The sequence below is a fragment of the Hylobates moloch genome, unplaced genomic scaffold (genome assembly GCF_009828535.3).
Source record: "Hylobates moloch isolate HMO894 unplaced genomic scaffold, HMol_V3 SCAFFOLD_9, whole genome shotgun sequence".
NCBI lineage: Eukaryota > Metazoa > Chordata > Mammalia > Primates > Hylobatidae > Hylobates > Hylobates moloch.
The window spans coordinates 21,803,988-21,825,892 of NW_026652284.1; the positions used below are offsets into that span (position 1 = coordinate 21,803,988).

Below are 21,905 nucleotides of genomic sequence, written 5' to 3' on the forward strand. Positions count from 1 at the left end.
TGCCCCAGGTTTCACTGGAAATGCAAGCAAACTAACAAATACAAACTAGGCCGGTGTGGTGGCTCACGCCTGTAATCCCAGCACTTTGGGAGGCAGAGGCAGGTGGATCATGAGGTCAGGAGTTTGAGACCATCCTAGCCAACGTGGTGAAACCCTGTCTCTACTAAAAATACAAAAATTAGCCAGGTGTGGTGGTCCACCCTGGCTAGTCCCAGCTACTCGGGAGGCAGGAGAATCACTTGAACTCGGGAGGTGGAGGTTGTAGTGAGCCAAGATCACACCACTGCACTCCAGCCTGGGTGACAGAGTGAGACTCCATCTCAAAAAAAAAAAAATACAAAATACAATACCTTAATGAGCAAACCAAGTTACACTTAAAATATTTAACAAAATGATAAAGTACAAAAAAAGAAAAAGCAAAAAAAAAAAAAAAAAAAAAAAGCCCAGGGCTTCTCACTTCTAGATCCAATCACCAATTTACAGAAAATGCAGGTCAGGTGTTGTGGCTCCTGCCTGTAATCCCAGCACTTTGGGAGGCCCAAGTGGGCGGATTGCTTGAGCCCAGGAGTTTGAGACCAGCCTGGACGACATGGCAAAACCCTGTCTCTACAAAAAATACAAAACAACTTGCCAGGCATGGTGGCACACACCTGTAGTCCCAGCCACTTGGGAAGCTAAGGTAGGGTATCACTTGAGCCCAGGAGGTCAAGGCTGCAGTGAGCTCTGATTGCACCACTGTACTCCAGCCTGAGCAACAGAGCGAGACCCTACCTCAAAAATAATAATAACAATAATAATAAATAAATAAAATAAACCCAGGCAGTTGAGCTCCAGAGTCCATGCTTTTAACCAAACCTCTAGGTTTTATTCTATAAATGATGGGGTGCTCCTGAAGGGTTCTGAATAGGGCAGTTACTTGTTAATTCTCAACATAGAAAGTTTAACTCCAGGGCTCGGCTGCAGATCCATGTTCAAGCGGGACAAAGAGGGTTCAGCCTTGTTCCCCAAGCATGACAGGGTGATGGGAACACAGCCAGGCCCTGGCCCGGAGCAGATCACCCAACAGGAAGGACTCCCATTCCAAGCTCCCAGCTTGAGTCTATTATTAGCATGAATTCAACTACCTACCGCCCCACTAACTGACTGCTCACTTTGGGGCAGGCACTTTATGTTTGTTACCTGGCCTATTCCTCCCAACAGCTCTGTGAGGTAGTTATTATCCTCCCCATCTTACAGATGAAGAAACTGAGGCTGGGGTAGGTTAGGCAGTTTGCTCAAGATCATGTAGGAAGTTCTAAGAAGCGCAGAGACCTCTGCCTCCAGAGCCCTTTCTTGCCATCACACTAAAGCAAACTATGAGCTAAATCCTCTCTCTCTTAGCCCCAGTTATCTCTGTAAGGATTGCTGTGAAAAGAAATTGAGGTAATGTTTTTTCTAATGATGGATGCCAGGCATCTTCAGAGGCGCGGCAGAAACATTCTGAGAGAATGGCCTTCTACTGCATATAGAACAAGGCCATGAGACCAAGAGCCCTGAACTGGAAAGTGCTGAATTTTAGGGCTGTCTCTGCCATTAAGCCCTCGGTGTGCCTCTGAGCGAGTTCCTTCCTCCTTCTATGCCTCAGTTTCCTCATCTGTCCAATTTTGAGCTAACAGACATGAGCTCTAAATCCCCTTCCAGGCCAAAGCGCTAGGACACAGTTGAGGTTAGTCATACCCTACAAGGCTGCTCCAACCTCAGCCACCAGCAGGGGCAAGCGAAAGACTCCAAATGGTTTTCCTCTGGATCAGCCCCCACCCCCAGCACCTGAGAGTCCAGGCTGGGGCAGAAGGGGATGCCAGAGGAGGGCAGTGCTCTTCCCAGCTATCCCTCTGCCTCATCCATACCAAGGTGGCCCTTGGCCCTGCTTGCCACCCCACAGCCCCTGCGGTGGCTACACTGCAAGGCCTGGGAGCCAGGACCCAGGGCCAGCCCCAGCCCTGCCCCTGTCCCGCGGTATGACCTGGCCAGTCTCCTTCCCACCCTGAGCCTCTGACTCCTCTTCTGGAATGAAGGGTTTGGGTGGTGACGGGAAGGCTCCTGTCTGCTCTGACATTTATTATTTCAGGATCCTCTGGCCTCTTGCTGTTTTCCTTCCTGCACTGCTGGAGCCGGTGACTGGCTGTGGGCCCCTTGGTCAGGCCTCTGCAGACATCTTCCCAGCCTGGGCACTTGTCCAGCCTCACCAGCTCAGCCTTACCGGCTGTCCCTTGTGGGGTGGTAGGAAGCAGGGAGGAAGAGGGGTTGCAAGAAGGGAGCCACACGCTCGATGTATGCTGAGGCCTCTGCAAACCCCAAGTTTCCTGGCTGGGATTTTCCTCAGGAGATTGCTTGGCGGTGATGAGCTAAGAGAACAAGAACTTTGCTGGACTAACCGCCGAAGGTTCCTACCCGACCCCTGGCCTCAAGCCCTGAATTCCACTCAACCCTGGGGAAGAACCTGGCCTGCCCTCTTGGACAGAGCAGCAAACAGTACTTCCCACCTTCTGGGTTCCCTTGTTGGCCAGGATGAATCCCTCCCTGCCCCCAACTTGGGCTTGCTATCCATCACTGGTCCCTTAAAACCATCCCTATCGAACTCTTGGCAATTTCCTAAATATGCCAAACTGTTTCCAGCCATCAGACCTTTGCTCATGCTGCTCCATCTGCCTGGAGGGCCCTTGCCCCATTCTGTCTAGTAAACACTTCATCTTTCCCGACTCAACTTACAGGTCACCCCCTCCCCACCACAACAGAACTGATCCTGCCTACCTTTATTCCATCCTGTGCCCACTACAGGCTTTCATTAGAGCATCCTGGCCCTTATTTGCCATACATGTCTGATCTCTACGGGGCTGAAAACTCCAGAAAGGCAGGGAATGGCTCATTTACTTTTGTATCTGCAGCGCTCAACACAAGACTCAGGATGTGGGTATTAATAAGCATGTGTGGAATGAATGAATGATTAAATGTATGAATACATATTAGCAAGGCCCAGTGGCAATATAGAAAAGAGAGCAAGGGTTAAGGACTCCGGCTTTTAAGTCATACTGTCCTAAAGTCCAAATTCTGGTTCCAGTCCTCTTAGCTGTGTGACCCGAGGCAAGTGACACAGCTTCTCTGACAGATGTTCCCCATCTGTCAAATGGCATAATAACAGCATCTATCTAATCAGACTGAACTCAGTCAGGCATTTAAGCACATGGCCCAGCATATGACACACAGAAAGGGCTTCACGGTAGATATTCCTGCCCAGCAGACACCTTCTCTGTATCCAAATAACTGGACAGGCCCTGTGTTATGATGTGCTAATATCTGAAAAATGCTTACAACACTGCCTGGTGTGTTTGTTTTTCCTATTTTTATTGCTTTTTAACACAACCCAGACAACACGGATGAACCTTGAAAACATTATGCAACTGAAAGAGATCAGACACAAAAGGCCACATATAGTAGGATTTCATTCACATGAACTGTCCAGAATAGGTAAAGCCATAGAGATGGAAAGTTGTCGGGGGCCGGGGAAAAGGGAGTGGAGAGTAACTACTAATCAATACAGGGTTTCTTTTTGGGGTGATGGAAATGTTCTGGAATTACATAGTGGTGATGACTACACAACACTGTGAATATACTTAAGGCCACTGAATTGTACATTTTAAAATGGTGAGTTTCATGTTATGTGAATTTTACCTGAATGAGAAGAAATCTACCTAAAAGCAACCTAAGGGATTGTAGGGTACAGCCAGGACTGAGAATTGCTAGGTAGCCTCTCAGCAAATGTTTTGTTTTGTTTTCGTAGAGACAGGGTCTTGCTTTGTTGCCCAGGGTGGTCTCAAACTCCTGGCTTCAAGTGATCCTCCCACCTTGGCGTCCCACAGTGCTGGGATTACAGGTATGAGCCACCACGCTGGCCTCAGCAAATGTTTGACGAAGAAATGAACAGAAGGCAGAGAGCAAAGGGCAGAGCTGAGGGAAGACCCTGCCTTGTCCAAAATCAGGCTCAGCTGTTCATTCCCCAACACCTCCAAGGTACACAAGGTTTCCCTTTTTGCTCTGGTGCCAGGACCGCACAGATAATCTCAACACTCACTCATGGTAATTACCACATCCCTATTGCAATTACTTTCCTCTTTTCTCTGTATGTTTCCTGTTCTTTTTAACTACCCTGTGTGCAGGTGTACTTGTGTTTACAGTAAGAGAGAATTTTAATTTTAATTTTAACTAAGTACCTGTTACGTGCTAGGTTTATGCTTGCTAGATTTTTTATGTGTTATCCCCTCAAACAAACCCATAAGACAGTTATCATCATCCCTAATTCACAGATCAGAAAACCGAGATTCAGAAAGGTTAAGTCATTTGCCCAAAGTCACACAGTGAATAGGAATTCAAACCCAAGTTTGTCTGACTTTAGTTACTGGACTCTCGCCACAGACCTCAGCCACATCCCTGTACGCTACAGGTTGTCAATCAACTTTTCACTGGCAGAGTCCTCCCACCCAGGAGATCTTGTCCAGTTCTCTCCATGCCCTCACAGCCTGCCTTTGTACACCACAGGCGTTCAGTAAATATGGCTTAATGGATTACTAACCTTCAGTGGGCATGCAATAGCTTACCACCATAGTTTTCACCCCGACTGCTCATCAGTTACCTGGGAACTTCGAACTGCACACTTGCCCAGGCCTCGCCCCTGGGAGATTCTGATTCAGTGGGTTTGGGTGTAGCCCGCGGCAGCTGAGATTCTTAAAAGCTCTTTCAAGGTCTAAAACCAGTCAAGTTAGAGAACCTCCAGCAGCCGTTCCCAGCTCAGCCTCCCATGCCCTCCAAAGCACCTCCAGTGACGTTGGTGAGGTGGAATCGCAGTTTTCCCAGGGCCCTGCCCTAGAGTCACAGAAGCCACTCACTGTGCCCCTGTGGGTCTCACTCCCTCATCTGCCCTGGGCCCAAGTTCTAGGCCCATCGAAGGGACCTTCTAGCAGCATCTTGTCTGAGAATGATATGATCAAATTGCCTTCAGGGAAAGATGTTCCTTCTGCTCTGACCTAAAGTTACAGTTTCTGCCTCCAAATCTGCCTGAGTCATCTGTCTCCTTGCACCTCAGTGGCCAGAAACAGCTCAACACTAGGCAAGGAAGTGAGCACAAAAAAAGACAAATTTGGGGAGAGAAGGAGACTTTGAGAGACAGGCTCAACGTTGACAACTCTGGGAAGACCCTCAGCCCCCTGTGCAGAGGCTGTTGGTAGGGAGGAGGCTGGTTCAGTGGAGTTGGGTCCCCAGTCCATCCTAGAAAACCGTGTTGATACCAGGGCTCTAGCCACACCCTATGTCTCTGCTCCCCTTCTAGGGAGAACTTCTCATCTGCCCCCTCCTCAAATCAGTCCAGGATGGTGTGGAGGCGAAAATGGCATTAAATCTGCTTTTTTTTTTTTTTTGAGATGGAGCCTTGCTGTGTCTGCAGTGGCACGATCTCGGCTCACTGAAACATCCATCTCCCGGGTTCAAGCAATTCTCGTGCCTCAGCCTCCTGAGTAGCTGGGATTATAGGTGCCCACCAACATGCCTGGCTAATTTTTGTATTTTTAGTAGAGATGGGGTTTTGCCATGTTGGCCAGGCTGGTCTCGAACTCCTGACCTCAGGTGATCCACCCACCTCAGCCCCCCAAAGTGCTGGGATTACAGGAGTGAGCCATAAATCTGCTCTTAAGGTTCCCAATGACCTCCATGTTGCCAAAGCCAGAGGCTGTGTCTCTGTCATTGTCTTATTTTACCTCTGGGCATCTGGGCAGCATCTAACAGAGCCGAGCACCCCTTCTCCTCAGAACACTTCTCTCCTGGCTTCTGAGGCACAACACTGTCTTATTTCCTTCCTTCCCTACTGGCAGCCCGTTCTTGGTCTCCTTTATTAATTCCTCTTCCTATCCCAATCTCTTGATACTGAGGGTCCCTAGGGCTTGGGCCTGGGCCTTCTTCATTCCTCTCTCTAGGTGATCTTGTCCATTCCACAGCTTTATTTATTTTTTATTTTTTTATTGTTTTGAGACACAGTCTTGCCCTTTCACCCAGGCTAGAGTGCAGTGGCGCAATCTCAGCTCACTGCAACCTCCATCTCCCAGGTTCAAGTGATTCTCCTACCTCAGCCTCCGAATAGCTGAGATTACCGGTGCGTGCCACCGCGCCTGGCTAATTGTTTGCATTTTTAGTGAGACGGGGTTTCGCCATGTTGGCCAGGCTGGTCTCAAACTCCTGACCTCAAGTGGTCCCCCTGCCTCAGCCTCCCAAAGTGCTAGGATTACGGGTGTGGGCCACCGCACCCAGCCCCCACAGCTTTAAGTACCAGTTCAAGCAATGGATGCAAATATGATTCAGGCAGCACCTGCATGGGAATTTCCAGGGTGCTGGTTTAAATGCAGATTCCCAGACACTCCCACAAGCTGGCAAACCTGCTGTCAAGTACATCTGTCATTGTGTGCCAGTCTGGCACCTGACCTCCTTCCTATGTCTGGGGACTTCCTCACTGCACAAGTCTTGGCAGAGTTTCACCTCCTATGAAAGCTGAAAACAACAAATTCTTGCTTTTCCAGCCTCCCTTATACCTAAGCTCAACCAATCAGAAGCCCTCACTACAGACTTTGAATCAGGAGCACAGTGGAAGATACATTCCAATGCTGGTGGCAACTGCAGCAATGGTGCCTAGTGTCCAGGGGACAGTGACACAGCGATGGCATTTAGTGTGTGGCAGCAGTGTCCTGCCAAATTGGCTCCGTGGCATGATTTTGGCTGAGATCCTGCCTGCTGCCCAGCCCATTTTCCAACTTCCCAGAAATTCTGTGATCTACTGAACATTCCCTTTCACTGCAGCCCTTTTCTGCTTAAATCAGCTCAGGATGGTTTCTCTTGCTTGCCAGAAAAAGCCTAAGATACCTCCACTGAATCATACTCTCTGGGAATGACGCCAGGTGATTCTGACACAGATGCAGGTTTGAAACCCACTGTCTCGATGCTGACAGCTCTCCAATGTGTATCTCCAGCCCGTTCCTTTGAATTCCAAACTCACATACTGCCTTCTTGACATCTCCGCTTGGATGTCTCAAGACCTATAAAGATATACAGATAGAATTCCTGGCCAGGGGCAAGTGGCTCATGCTTGTAACCCTAACACTTTGGGAGGGCAAGGCAAGAGGATCACTTAAGCCCAAGAGTTTGAGACCAGCCTAGGCAACACAACGAGACCTCATCTCTACCAAAAGAAGAAACAAATTAGCAAGGATGTGGTGGCATGTGCCTGTGGAGGCAGGAGGATTGCTTAAGCCCAGGAATTCAAGGCTGTGGTAAGCTATGATTGCACCACAGCATTCCAGCCTGGGCAAAAGAAGGAGACCCTGTCTCTAAAAAACAAAAAATTAAAAAAAAAAAAAATGATTTCTTGATTTCTCCCCAAACCTGTTCCCCTGCCAGATTTCCCCTTCTCGGTATATGGCACCCTTCCATCAGAAATTTAAGGCCAGGCACAGTGGCTCACACTCGTAATCCCAGCACTTTGGGAGGCTGAGGCGGGCGGATCATTTGAGGTCAGGAGTTTGAGAACAGCTGGCCAACATGGTGAAATCCCATCTCTATTAAAAATACAAAAATTAGCTGGGTGTGGTAGCGGGCGCTTGTAATCCCAGGTACTTGGGAGGCTGAAGCAGGAGAATCACTTGAACCAGGAGGTGGAGGTTGCAGTAAGCCGAGATGGTGCCACTGAACTCCAGCCTGGGCAACAGAGTGAGACTCCATCCCAATCAAACAAAAAAAAAAAAAGAAAGAAAAAGAAAAAAAGAAATGTGGAACCCAGTCTTGAGCACTGCCCACATGTACTCCATCAACAAATCTTGACTGCTTATAAAACACTTCTACAATCTGTGCACTTCTCTCCTCCTCCACCAACCACAACCCTATCCACACCACCATCATCTCTTTCCTAAATAACAGCATGGCTTCCTTAGGTCCTCTCCTGGCCCTTCCAATCTAGTTTCCACACGGCAACTGATACGATCTTTCTAAAATATAAACTGGATTATGTTGCTTTCCTGTATATGAAATAAAACTTAAACTCACTACCAGGGCCATTAAACTTGAATATGGCCTTGCCACCGCCACCCGAACTCAGCAGGTGCCACTATTCCCTTTGCCCATCTCAGTGCTTTTGCCCCTTGGGCCCCCTTTCAGGGTCACATATACTTCAGCTTCTTTACTGCCTCAGCGCCTTTGCCTAAGATGTCCCCTCCATCTGGATCACCCCCATACCATTATTCTCTATGAATGCTCCTTTTTAGTTTTTTCTTTCATTTATTTGTTATTCAACTAATATTTTCTGAAACCACACTACGGTTCTATGGTAAATACTAGGGTGAGATTAGTTTCTATTCTCATAGAAGTCAAAATCTATTGACAAATTAGATCTTAATAAAATAATATTTTGTTGGGGGGACAGAGCGTTGTTCTGTCGCCCAGGCTGGAGTACAATGGCGTGACCTGGGCTCACTGCAACCTCCACCTCCCGGGTTCAAGCGATTCTCGTGCCTCAGCCTCCCGAGGAGCTGGGATTACAGGCACGTGCCACCACACCCAGCTAATTTTTGTATTTTTAGGAGAGACAGGGTTTCACCATGTTGGCCAGGCTGGTCTCACACTCCTGACCTCAGGTGATCCATCTGCCTTGGGGAGGCTGAGGCAGGAGAATCACTTGAACCCAGGAGACGGAGGTTGCAGTGAGCCGAGATCATGCCACTGCACTCCAGCCTGGGCAACAGAGCGAGACTTCGTCTTAAAAAAAAAAAAAAGAAGGTAAAACTGATGATCCTTGGTGATGAGGGGCACACGTGGAAGTGAGAGGTCACACCACTCATTGTGAAAAGAGCTCTGGAAGGGAGCCTGGGGGAAGTTAGGAGTGTGGTCAAGTATGCACTGGGACATGAGGATCTGGGCTACAGGTACAAATGTGTGAGTCACCTGGAGATGGGAGGTAACTAAGGCCACACGTGTGGACAAGATTCCCTGAAGAGATGAGGACCCGGAACAAACCTCAAAGAAGGCCTTGACGAGGAGGATAAGTCTTCGTGCCACTTAGTACAATGAGCAACTTCTGACATTTGTTCTTTCTGTTTGTTTTATTTTGGAGACAGGGTCTTGCTCTATCACCTAGGCTAGCACATGCAGTGGCACCATCAGGGTTCACTGCAGCCTCAACCTCCTGTGCTCAAGTGATCCTCTCACCTTGGCCTCCCAAAGTGCTGGCATTACAGGCATAAGCCACTGCACCCGGCTGTGACTTATTTGTTTACCTGCTTACTGTCAGGCTTTGCCAGAAGACTCTAAGGTCCACAGGGCAGGGACTGCATCTCTTCAACTGAGCGATGCATCTGCCCAGTGCCTCATGCAGGGCCTGGCATGGAGCAGTCCCCCAGGCACTATGCTGGCAGGGCCAACCTCATCCATTCCTTGAGCAACATGATTGGGCGCACTGGTCCCCACTGCCCAACAAAAAGTCAGAATGCTCAACTGGCATTCAAAACCCTCCAAGTCTTGCTGCACCCCCTTAGCATTCTAATCTTTTAAATCTTTTAAACTCCTATACCTGGCTGGGCGCAGTGGCTCACGCCTGTAATCCCAGCACTTTGGGAGGCAGAGGTGGGCAGATCACCTGAGGTCAGGAGTTTGAGACCAGCCTGGCGAACATGGTGAAACCCCGTCTCTACTGAAAATACAAAAATTAGCCAGGCATGGTGGCAGGCACCTGTAATCCCAGCTACTCGGGAGGCTGAGGCAGGAGAATCGCTTGAACCTGGGAGGTGAAGGTTGCAGTGAGCCCAGATCGTGCCATTGCACTCCAGCCTGGCTGACAAGAGTGAAACTCTGTCTTAAAAAAAAAAAAAAAAAAAAAAACTCCAGCCAGGTGCAGTGGCTCACGCCTGTAATGCCAGCACTTTGAGAGGACGAGGTGGGCGGATCACGAGGTCAGGAGAACGAGACCATCCTGGCTAACACGGTGAAACCCCATCTCTACTAAAAATACAAAAAATTATCCGGGTGTGGTGGTGGGCACCTGTAGTCCCAGCTACTCGGGAAGCTGAGGCAGAAGAATGGCGTGAACCCGGGAGGTGGAGCTCACAGTGAGCTGAGATTGCACCACTGCACTCTGGCCTGCACAACAGAGCGAGACTCTGTCTCAAAAAAAATTAAAAAATAAAAAATATAAAAACTCCTATACCTGAGTTTTCTAAACGAGTTCTTCTATACCTGAGAGTATGCATAAATGATCTAAACCAGGGAGGTACAGAACAGGATGTGCACAGCACCTCTCCCTGGAACCTGGACTGTGTGAAATAAAGAGGAATCGCCATAGATACTTCTGAGGGGATTTTCCAGGCCCTGCCCCTTCTCTGAGAAGTGCCCCCTCCCACACCATAGGTCTCAATGGACATGTTTACTCTGCCTGTCACTTTCCCTCCATGACCTCTGCTGATGAAACCAGGGGTGGAGACCCAGCTACTGGAACCAGTCCAGAAGCTGGGCCAGGCTGTCAACCTCTGCCAGGAACTTGGAAGTGGGACATGAGACTGGCTCAATCTTGTGTCCGGTTACCTTTAGACACTGGCCCAGTGAGGTCACGTGAGCATGGGGGCTGTGCTTTGGGGCCTGTGTGATGATGAATGAGCGAAAGCACTGATCAGATGTGCAGAGAGAAGCAGAGGCAGGAGAGAACAAGAATGACGAAGCAGCTGCCTTAGTTCCTGACAACTTCCCAGCCTCCAGTTCCAGGCCCTGGAGAGGTGTACTTTTACCTCCAGCTCTTCAGTCCCATGAGGCACCTCTAATTCTTTAAAGCCAATTTCCCTCAACCTTCTTCTCTGACGATCAAAAAACAAACAAACAAATTTCCCTCCAACAGAAACAAGCTTGACAGGGTTTATGTTTCTTGCAAACAATCTCTAAGATTACACAATTTTAACACTAAAATACATTTTACAAAGCAAATTGTAAAATTCACAAGAATATTAAAAATTAAGAAGGAAATCCTTTATAAAACAAGATTCAAAAAAGCAAAAGTCACAAAGGAAAAGAAAAATGTAACTCCAAAACAATTTAAACTGTGCATTATAAGACCTGATACCAATTTAGGTAAACATTCCCCCGGCCACTCCCATTTCCCCACTGATAATATATTTTCCATGAGGACATACATTGGGAAGCATGTACATTTCCATAGCAATTACCTCTGAGGAGAATATAGGGATTGAGATAGTTGTTCATAGGCCTTTTCTGTTATGTTTTAAATTACTTATTACAAATTATGCCCCGGCTGAGCATAGCGGCTTACGCCTGTAATCCTAACATTTTTGGAGGCTGAGGTGGGCAGATCACTTGAGTCCAGGAGTTCAAGACCAGCCGGGCAACATAGTGAAACCCCAGCCCTACAAAAAATACAAAAATTAACCCAGCTCCAGTAATCCTAGCTACTCAGGGGGCTGAGGTGGGAAAATCACCTGAGCCCGGGAGGTTGAGGCTGTGGTGAGCCATGATTGTGCCACTGTACTCTAGCCTGGGTTACAGAGTGAGACCCTGTCTCAAAAAATAAAATAATAATAAATTTGCCACTTGTCGAATTAAAACTTTATTTTAAAATTTCAAAAATATATACAAAACAAGCCTTTGAAGATCTCCTATTTGTGGCAGACTGCTTCATCTGAGACCTACTGGAGGGGGTGTGTCCACTAGCAGTTTGAGGCACACAATATAGTATGAATTCTTAGCTGTGGTCAAAATGGCTTACTTGGTTCTCAATATGCTCTCTTCCCACCAGTCTCTGAATTCACTCTCCGCTAAGTGGGGTTCATCTATCCTTCTACCTGGAAGTGTCACCTCCTCCAGGAACTCTTCCCTCACTGCACCAGTCCTTACTGCTCTCTCCCTCTCCTGCTCCACTTGCCTCTTATGGCATTGACTGTACCTTTCTCTGGGGACTCAGGACAAACTCCTGGGGTTCTTACTGATCTTCCTGTAACAGGCTACTTCTCTCTAGTCAGTCAGCAAATCAAAGTAGCATCTTTATGTCCTTAGCGTCCTTCATGTCCATAGAGATGGCACAGAGAGCTGGATAGAGCCCAGGCAGAGCACAGCAGAGTCAGAGAGACCCACTATGTGACACAGGGCAGCTGCCTCCACTGCCCTAGGCCCGGTTTCACCTGTTGTTGTGAATATCAACGAGATGATGGGCATAAACGGGCCCAAGACAGGAAGAGGCTGGTTGACATAATGACTATCTTAATATACTCCCTCACATTTGCATGGTGCTTCATAATTGAACACAAAAAACTTTAACAACCCAGTAAGGTAAGCAGGGAGTGATTAACAGATCCATTTTAAGGATAAAATAACGAGGTTCAGAGAAGTTACGTAGGGAGGACAGACAGATGGACTTTAAAAGGAAAGAGAACAGGACCAGGGGTAGAACACGTGGGTAGAAATGCTAACTTTCACATTATCCAACCGCAGGAGCTTGGACAAGTCTCTTGGCCTCTCTGGACATCAGTTTCTCCAACTTATCTGAGAGAGTTTCTAGCTGGTCTCTATCTTAAAAGGGTCCCTCAGCCCTGACATTCTAGTTTCCTGTGATCTGCCCAGGGTCCTTCCCAGCAGGACTGTACAAAAGGGCTGCAAGTCCCAGGACAGGGTCCCTAGTTACTCCCAGGAAACCAGTCAGAACTGGAAGACTTGACTTGAGAATCAGTTGCATTTTGATTCAGTCAAATAGAGCTACAAGCCTGGGGGTGGGTTAGTCAAGCCCAGAACTGGGGGAAAAAATTGCAGCATCAAACTACGTGTAAACACAATGTAATCGCAAAATATAAATGCAAATGCAAAACCAAACAGGAAACCTCAGGGAAGTCTAATCCAAAGTTCAGACTCTAACTTTTTGGGCCCTGAAATGCTGAAGAGAAAAGCTGTGTTTAGGTGCCACAAGCCTTTCTGTTGTAACAACGAACCTCTACATGCACCAAACCAAAAATCTGAAGGCAACGGAGGATGGATTTTGTCTTGCCTGAATTGGGGCAAAGCTGAGCCCTGAAGAGCCTTCTTCGGCCTCCAGACCCATTCTAAGGGCCCCTCCCCCAACACACAGTGCTTACACTTACACAGCCAGGCAAGGCCAGATGTATGGGCATAAATGGGCATTTCTGTCCGGATAAGGTTCATATTGGAGCCCCTTCTCCTGCTCTAAGATTCTAATGAACAACCTGGGGAGAAGGATGAACCATGAAATCCCTAAGAATGTGGATGGCACTGAGCTATTCTGGGTCATGAAATGTGAGGCTATGAAGACAAACCTCAGGAAGCTCTCCAAAGGGTGGGCTGGACAGCGCTGTTTCCCTGTGAGCCCCACAGTAAAACATAACCCACATCCACAGGCAGTGGACTCCAAGCTACTGGTTCTGCCCAAGGAAGGAAGCCAAACCTGACCGGCTGCTTCTTATTTTAATAAAACATGTACCCCTACTATGTGAAAAGTAGTAGGCTAGGCTCCGTGAGACAAATGAGACAAGGCGAGGCTCTGTGAGACAAATGAAGACAAAAGAGACCCAATCGCTGTCTAAAGAGATCTGCCGATTAACCTGATGATAATCATTCCATTTATCAAGAGGCATGGGCCAGCACAGTGGCTCAGGCCTATAATCCTAGCACTTTGAGAGGCCAAGGCGGATAGATTGCCTGAGCTCAGGAGTTCAAGAACGGCCTGACCAATATGGTGAAACCCTGTCTCTGCTAAAACTACAAATATGAGCTGGATGTGGTAGCGCATGCCTGTAATTCCAGCTGCTTGAGAATTGCTTGAACCCGGGAGGCAGAGATTGCAGTCAGCCGAGATCGCACCACTGTACTCCAGCCTGGGAGACAGAGCAAGACTGTCTCCAAAAAAAAGATACATGCTTTATATGCATTGTCTCATGTGAGGTACACATTATTACCCCCACTCCACAGATGACAGAACAGGTCACATGCCCACGTTCACCCAAATGGCAAACTGCAGAGCCAGCGTTTGAAAAAAGGTCTGCCTTGGCTGGGCGCGGTGGCTCACACCTGTAATCCCAACACTTTGGGAGGCCGAGACGGGTGGATCATGAGGTCAGGAGATCGAGACCATCCTGGCTAACAGGGTGAAACCCCGTCTCTACTAAAAATACAAAAAAAAAATTAGCCAGGCGTGGTGGCGGGCGCCTGTAGTCCCAGCTACTTGGGAGGCTGAGGCAGGAGGTTCACACGAACCTGGGAGGCGGAGTTTGCATTGAGCCAAGATGGCGCCACTGCACTCCAGCCTGGGCGACACAGCGAGACTCCGTCTCAAAAAAAAAAAAGACAGAAAAAAGGTCTGCCTTCCCCAAAGTCGATGCTCCTTCCACAATCCTCTATCACCCTTACAAAGTGATACAAACAGACTCCGAGATGGAGGGTCAGCCTGCCAAGAGAGAAGAGAAGGAGAGATTTCCTGACACTGGCGCAGGATGTTATGAACTACTGAGCTTTGTATCTGCCACGCAGTGGGTGCCTAGTACACTTAGGGTGAAGGGTGGAAGGCTAGAGCCTTTGCTGAGGTCCAAAATGCCACCCAAATTGAGGGCATCCTTTGGATGAGGAGCTGCAAAAACACATTATTCTCCGTTGGACCAAGGCCACGGGGTGTCTGTCCTAGAATATTCCTTGCAGAGGAGCTGGGGAAAGCTGAAGCAGGTTCGGAGAAGAGGAATGGAAGGAACTCCGAAGAGCATGGGAATGGGGTGGGGCAGCCTGCAAGGCCGAAAGAAAAGGCCTGGGACGCTTTGCTGGGAAAGACAAAGAGGAGAGGGGAGGGGAGAGGAGACGATAAACTTGCCAACAGCCCGGCCAAGGTGAACCCCGGCTCCTGGCGCCTTCCCATCCGCATTCATTCCACAAACGCGGGCCAAATCTCCGAACCAGCCGCAAGGGGGAGAGGGCCTCTCTGCAGCCGGGGGGAAGAAAGTTCAGGACTGAGGCGGGAAGCCTGCATCTCAGGAGAGTGACTCGGGGGCAAACTTGTGGGGCTCCGAAGATGAAAACGCAAACTGAGGCTGGAAGGCGCTAGGCAAACACATATGTGATGAGGCGGTCACGCGGGGCACTTGGGGTACGTCCCCCGACCTGTGGAGTTTGTCATCGAAGTGACCTCGAGGCCCCCCAAAACGGTCCCTCGGGCCTCCCCCCGCCTCGACGGTGAGGACGCAGCTGTTGGAGATGCGCTCGGTCCTCCCAGACCTAGGGAGGGGGCAGGTTTCGGGGCGCGGTGAAGGGCCGTCGCAGCTCGGGTGCGACACGCCTGTGGAGGTCAAGGCCAGGCCCGGCGCCGACCCCCGGACCCCTCCCGCCTCGGCCCCCTCACCTCCTCCCGCACCAGCGCCGCCCCCCGGTACCGGGGCATCTTGGCGGCGAAGGCGGCAGCCCCAGCCGGGGAGCTGAGGTCCTCCGCGGTGACGGCCAGGAACTCGGCGACGCTGAACTGCTCCGGCATGGCGGGCGCGAGCGTGGGGCTGCCGCAGCGGGGCGCGGGGGGCACTGAGCTGCTCCGCGCTGAGCCGGCCGGGGGCGCCGTCCCGGCCTCCGCACGCCCCGCCCCTCTGCACGCCCCGCCCCCGGCCCTCCAGCCGCTCTCCGATCCTCAGCTGGGACGGCCCCGCCCCCGGCTCCTCGCCGTCCTCCACCGCCACGGTCCAGGCCCCGGCCCTGGCCCCGGTCCCCGCCCCGGCCCCGGGTCCGGTCTCCGCCCCGCGCCGCCTCAGGCCGCTTCCCCGGCCCCTCGCCGGCCCCCTCGGCCACGCCCCCAGCCCCTCACCGCCTCAGACCCCTCCCCCTGGCTCGATGCCCCGCCCCTGGCCTCGGTCGAAACTCCTCCGCCTTCCCCCATCCTTGCCCTTCCAGGGCTCTGTCCCGTTTCATCCCGCTCTGGGTCTTCCAAATCCTCCTCCCTCGCACTGCCCAGGCTGCTCCATCTCCGCGCCCAGTCTTAGAGCCCCCTGCCTCTTCCTCCCTCCTCTGCTGATTCGTTCCGAGTTCCCCATGACCTCGCCCCTTCTGCCCTACCCGCCCCCCCGCCACCCTTCCCTCCTCTCTCCCCAGTCCCGCCCAATCTCCTTGCCTCGCTCCGCCCCGAATCGCCCCACCCCTCCCTTGCTGCGTACGCCCAGCTCTTAGCCTCAGCTCTGCAGGCATCCGGGGACTCCCTCCTGATAACCCCCGCCGCCCCGGGGATATGTGGCTCGGGGCCCCTGGCTAGCTGTGTGACTTGGGGGAAATTACTTCTCCTCCTGGAACCTCAGCTTCCTTATCTGTACAATGGGAAGCCTGATGCCCGCTTGACTGTGATGTTGCGAAAAACCGAACACGTTCGTGTACCAGTTCCCTCTTACCCGACCGTAGATCGCACCCACGCCTTTACTCTTCCTGCTCCTGCCTTTCACCCCTTAATCTGGCTCACCATCCTTTGGGGCGGATGAGGGATGGGGTTCAGGATAGAAATCCACTTAGTTTTAGTTCTGAAGCCTGAGGTCCTCTGGGGAAAAGTTCTCCAAGTAAAAAGCTAGGAAAGCACCGCGTCAAGGAACATTGGTTTTGGAGTCAGAGGAACCTAGATTCCAATCTTGGTTACTTTGGATAAATTGCTTGCCTCTCTAAGCCTGAATTTCCCCCTCTTAAAATGGCCTCATGGTGTTTTACCCCACAGGGCGGCGATTGAGAGAATCTTTTCTTTTCTCGCACAGAAAAGAAAAGAAAAAAACCCGTTAAGATAAGCACTAAAATATTACTAGCTGAAGACATTATGAGTAATTTTCTTTTCTTTTGGTGAATCTGTATATCCTAACTTTTATACAATGACCATATACTACTGTGTAATAGAATTAAAAGTTGACGGGCGCGGTGGCTCATGCCTGTAATCTTAGCACTTTGGGAAGCCGAGGTTAGCGGATCGTTCAGGAGTTCAAGGCCAACCTGAGTAACACGGCGAAACCTTGTCTCTACAAAATACACAAAAATTAGCCCGGCGTGGTGGCTCTTGCCTGTAGTCCCAGCTACTTGGTGGGCTGAGGCAGGAAAATGGCTTAAACCTAGGAGGTCAAGTTTGCAGTGAGCTGAGATCCTGCTATTGCACTCCAGCCTAGGTGACAAAGTGAGACCCTGTCTCAAAAAAAAAAAAAAAAAAAACAGAAAAGAAAGAAAGAAAAAAGAATTAAAAATTGGAAAAAAATGTGTACCATATGATAGAGAAGACAACTATTCCAAGAGTTCTTTCAAGGTCAGCTTCTCCTCTTGAAACCAAATAGGCACTTTTCTTGTTATTCATTTTTAGAGACAAGGTCTCACTCTGTTGCCCAGGCTGAAGTGCAGTGCAATGATCGTAGCTCAGGGCAGCCTCAAACTCCTGAGCTCAGGCACTTTTCTTGCTTGACTTCTGGGAGCATCTGACAATGTTAACCACTCCCTTCTCCTTGAAACACCCTTTCCCCTGAATCCTAGGAGAACTATTTTCCTTGGTGGCCCTCCTCCCTCTGGCTGCTCCAAGAGCCTTTTCTGAGATGCACTTTCTCCGCAGGGATCTTAAATGCTGGAGTCGTTGGGAGCTCTCTGCTAAATCCTCTGCATGTCTCACCCTATTAGCCTTCCTGGATTTCTTTATCCAATCCCAACGGTAATGTTGATGTCTTCTGTACTAGTTTCCTGTTGCTGCTATAACAAATCACCACTAACTTCCCTCAGCCTCCCGAGTAGCTGGGATTACAGGCACATGCCACCACACCCAGCTAATTTTTGTATTTTTTAGTAGAGACGGGGTTTCGCCATGTTGGCCAGGCTGGTCTCGAACTTCTGACCTCGGGTGATCTGCCCACCTTGGCCTCCCAGAGTGCTGGGATTACAGGCATGAGCCACCGTGCCTGGCCACATTTATTCTTTTACATGTCTGGAGGTCACAAGTCTGCAATAACTTTCACTGGGCTAAAATCAAGGTATCAGTGGGGCTGTACTACCTCTGGATGCTATAAGGGAGCATCTGTTTTCTTGCTTTTGCAGCTTTGAGAGCTGTAGTTTTTGCATTCTTTGGCTTATGGCACCTTCCACCTTCAAGGGCAGCAGCGTCTTCAAGCATCTTACTTGCCGTCTTCCCTGTGGTCAAATTTCACCCAGCCTCCCCACCCCTCTTCTTCTTCTTTTTTTTTTTTGAGATGGAGTTTCGCTCTTGTTGCCCAGGCTGAAGTGCAATGATGTGATCTCAACTCACCACAACCTCCGCCTCCCGGGTTCGAGTGGTTCTCCTGCCTCAGCCTCCAGAGTAGCTGGGATTACAGGCATGTACCACTATGCCCAGCTAATTTTGTATGTTTAGTAGAGATGGGGTTTCTCAATGTTGGTCAGGCTGGTCTCGAACTCCTGACCTCAGGAGATCCACCCACCTCGGCCTCCCAAAGTTCTGGGATTACAGGCATGAGCCATGGTGCCTGGCCCCCTCTTTTTTTTTTTTTGAGGCAGGGTCTCATTCTGTCACTCCAAGCAGTGGAGTGATCACAGCTCACTGAAGTCTCAACCTCCTGGGGTTTTGTGATCCTCCCACCTCAGCCTCCTGAGTAGCTGGGACTGCAGGTGCATGACACCACGCCCGGCTAATTCAACCTCTCTCTCTCTTTCTTTTTTTTTTTTTTTTTTTTTGAGGCATGATGCCGCTCTGTCGCCCAGGCTGGAGTGCAGTGGTGTGATCTTGGCTCACTGCAACCTCTACTTGCCAGGTTCAACGGATTTTTGTGCCTCAGCCTCCCGAGTAGCTGGAATTACAGGCGCATGCCACCACACCTGGCTAATTTTTTATTTTTATTTTTATTTATTTATTTATTTATTTATTTATTTATTTATTTTTGTATTTTTAGTAGAGACAGGGTTTCACTGTGTTGGCCAGACCGGTCTCAAACTCCTGACCTCAAGTGGTCCTCCCACCTGGACCTCCCAAAGTGTTCAGCCTCCCTTTTATAAGGACATTTGTAATTACATTTAGGGCCTATCCAGATAATCCAGGATAATCTCCCCATCTCAAAATCCTTAATTCAATCGCATCTGCAAAATCTCTTTTGCTATATAAGTGCCATTTACAGGTTCCATGGATTAGGACCTGGATATCTTTGGGAGCCATTACTGAGCCAATCACATCTTCCAAGGCTGTATTTCCAGCCTGTACTCTTCTCTAGTTCAAGATCTATGTATCCAGCTGCCTATGAGACAGTTTCATTTCACTGTCTCACAGACAGACACCTCAAACTCTACAGGTCCAAAACTGAACTCACCATCTCGTACGCCCACCTCTTGCACCAGATTGTTTTCTGTCCCTGTCTTGATGGAAGGCACTACCATGCACCCCCTCGGAGTCATCCTCTCCTCCCTTCTTCTACCAACCTCCCCTCAAACAAGTCTTGTCACTAGTCTCACCAATGAGACCACCTTCTCCATCTGCAGGCCAACCCCAGTCCAGACCACCACCACCTTTCACTTCCTCGCTGGTCTCCCAGCCCCTAATCTTGCATATCTGTTCTGTTGCTCCTCTGCTTAGAACTTTCTTCAGTGCCCCCGGCATTGCTCTCTGAATAAAAGCCAAACTTCTTTTCATGGACGTCTAGCCCTGCATGGTCTTGCTACTCCTGCCATTCACAGGCTAATCTCTCGCCTCTCTGTCCCCACTGTGATTGAGCCCCTTCACTGTTCTCCCCTCTGTCTGTAATGCTGTCCCATGTCCTTTCAGCGGGCCAACTTAGATGTCAATTCCTCCAAGAACCCTTCCTTAATGTACTTACTCTGGACTCCTACGGGACCCAGTATCCCCCACCACAGCAATTACCACTGTGGACGGTAATAATCGGTTTTCTGGTCTGGGGCTCTGGCCCACCTATTTATTTATTTATTTACTATGTACTAGTCACAGGGCCAAGGGCTATACAAGTGATAGCTCACTCAATACACAGCAACCCTATGAAGTAGGTGACATTATGCTTCCCATCTCACTGAAATTAAAGCTCAGAGAGATTAATTTGTATAAAGTCAGAATGAATAAGTAATATAACCAGGATTCCAACCCAGGTCTGCATGACTTCAAAGCCTTCTTTGTTTTGTTTTATTGTTATTATTTTGAGACAGGGTCTCACTTTGTCACCCGGGCTGGAGTGCAGTGGCATGATCATGGCTCACTATAGTCTAAACCTCCTGGGCTCAAGGGATCCTCCCATCTCAGCCTCCCAAGTACCTGGGACCACAGATACGTGCCACTACACTGGCCTAACTTTTAATTTTTTTTATTTTTTGAGAAAGAGTCTGGCTCTGTCACCCAGGGTGGAGTGCAGTGGCACAATGTCAGCTTACTGCAAGCTCTGCCTCCCAGGTTCACGCCATTCTCCTGCCCGAGTTGCTGGGACTACAGGCGCCCGCCACCACGCCCGGCTAATTTTTTGTATTTTTATTAGAGACGGGGTTTCACCGTGGTCTCGATCTCCTGACCTCGTGATCCGCCCGCCTCGGCCTCCCAAAGTGCTGGGATTACAAGCGTGAGCCACCGCGCCCGGCCCACTTTTAATTTTTATATGGAGGTCGGGGGGCAGGGGTCTCACTTTGCCCAGGCTGGTCTTGAACTCTTGAGCTCAAGCGATCCTCCCTCCTCAGCCTCCCAAAGTGCTGGAATTATAGGTCTAAGCCACTGAGCCTGGCCATTCTCTCTCTCTCTCTTTTTAAGTAAAATAACTTTTTGTTTTTACTTAAATATTATGTGAACAATTCAATTACAGTGAAATTTTTTCTGAACTTCCAGGTTTAGGGTAATCTTTAAGTAATCTATAGGTGTTTGATAGTATGTCATGCCCGACTATGTTTATATTGGATCAAAATAGAGAAGGAGAGAAAACTGTAAGGATTCCAAGTGTTTGATGTACCTAATGCAAATACTGTACTTTCAGTGCCATAATTTTAAAAATAGAACCTCTCAAGATAGCCTCTCCTCATTTCTGCATACAATCAATAAATAGAGAGTCAGGAGCAACTGCTTGAACAGTCCTCTGCTGGTACCGTTACCAGAAAGGGGTTGAGACCCCAAGAGAGGGTTCTTGGATCTCGCACAAAGTCCATAAAGTGAAAGCAAGTTTATTAGGAAAGTAAAGGAATACAGAATGGATAACCCATAGGCAAAGCAGCCCCCAGGGGCTGCTGGTTGCGCATTTTTATGGTCATTTCTTGATTATATGCGAAACGGGGTGGATTATTCATGAGTTTTCCCGGAAAGGGGTGCTCAGAACTGGGAGTTCCTCCCCTTTTTAGACCCTCTAGGGTAACTTCCTGACGTTGCCATGGCATTTGTAAACTGTCATGGCACTAGTGGGAGTGTCTCTTAGCATGCTACTGTATTACAATTAGCATATAATGAGCAGTGAGGATGACCAGAGGTCACTTTGCAGCAATCTTGGTTTTGGTGGATTTTGGCTGGCTTATTTACCACAGCCAGTTTTATCAGCAACGTCTTTGTGACCTGTATCTCATCCTGTAACTTAGAATGCCCAGCTTTCTGGGAATGCAGGCCAGTAGGTCTCAGCCTTATTTTATCCAGCCCCTATTCAAGATGGAGTCATTCTAGTTTAAACACCTATGATGGTATTATTAGATTCTTGTGCTTGATTTTGGTTCACTGGCAAACTGCCATTTGCCAAGAGGAGAGTCCTCTGGGGTGAAGCAGTGGGAAGGGTAAGAAATGAGCTCAGAGAGGTCCCAGGATGCTTGCTCTCTGGAGCAAGTTTTTTTCCAGATAAAATCAAACCATCAAGGGGTTG

At 49.2% G+C, this 21,905-nt stretch overlaps 1 protein-coding gene across 4 annotated transcripts in view; it reads right to left on the reverse strand.

Annotated features, from left to right (window-relative positions):
• Nucleotides 1-15,633, reverse strand: part of ASAP3 (ArfGAP with SH3 domain, ankyrin repeat and PH domain 3) — a 55,989-nt gene extending 40,356 nt beyond the window's left edge. For 3 of the 4 annotated variants that reach the window (XM_032759267.2, XM_058444394.1, XM_058444395.1), the window contains exon 1: nt 15,449-15,633. In XM_032759267.2, coding sequence (XP_032615158.1) covers nt 15,449-15,577 — 129 coding nt within the window. In that variant the 5' untranslated portion in view covers nt 15,578-15,633. The remainder of the gene's footprint in view (nt 1-15,448) is intronic. The other variant, XM_058444396.1, reaches the window with a different exon arrangement.
• Between the last annotated feature and the right edge of the window lie 6,272 nt (nt 15,634-21,905).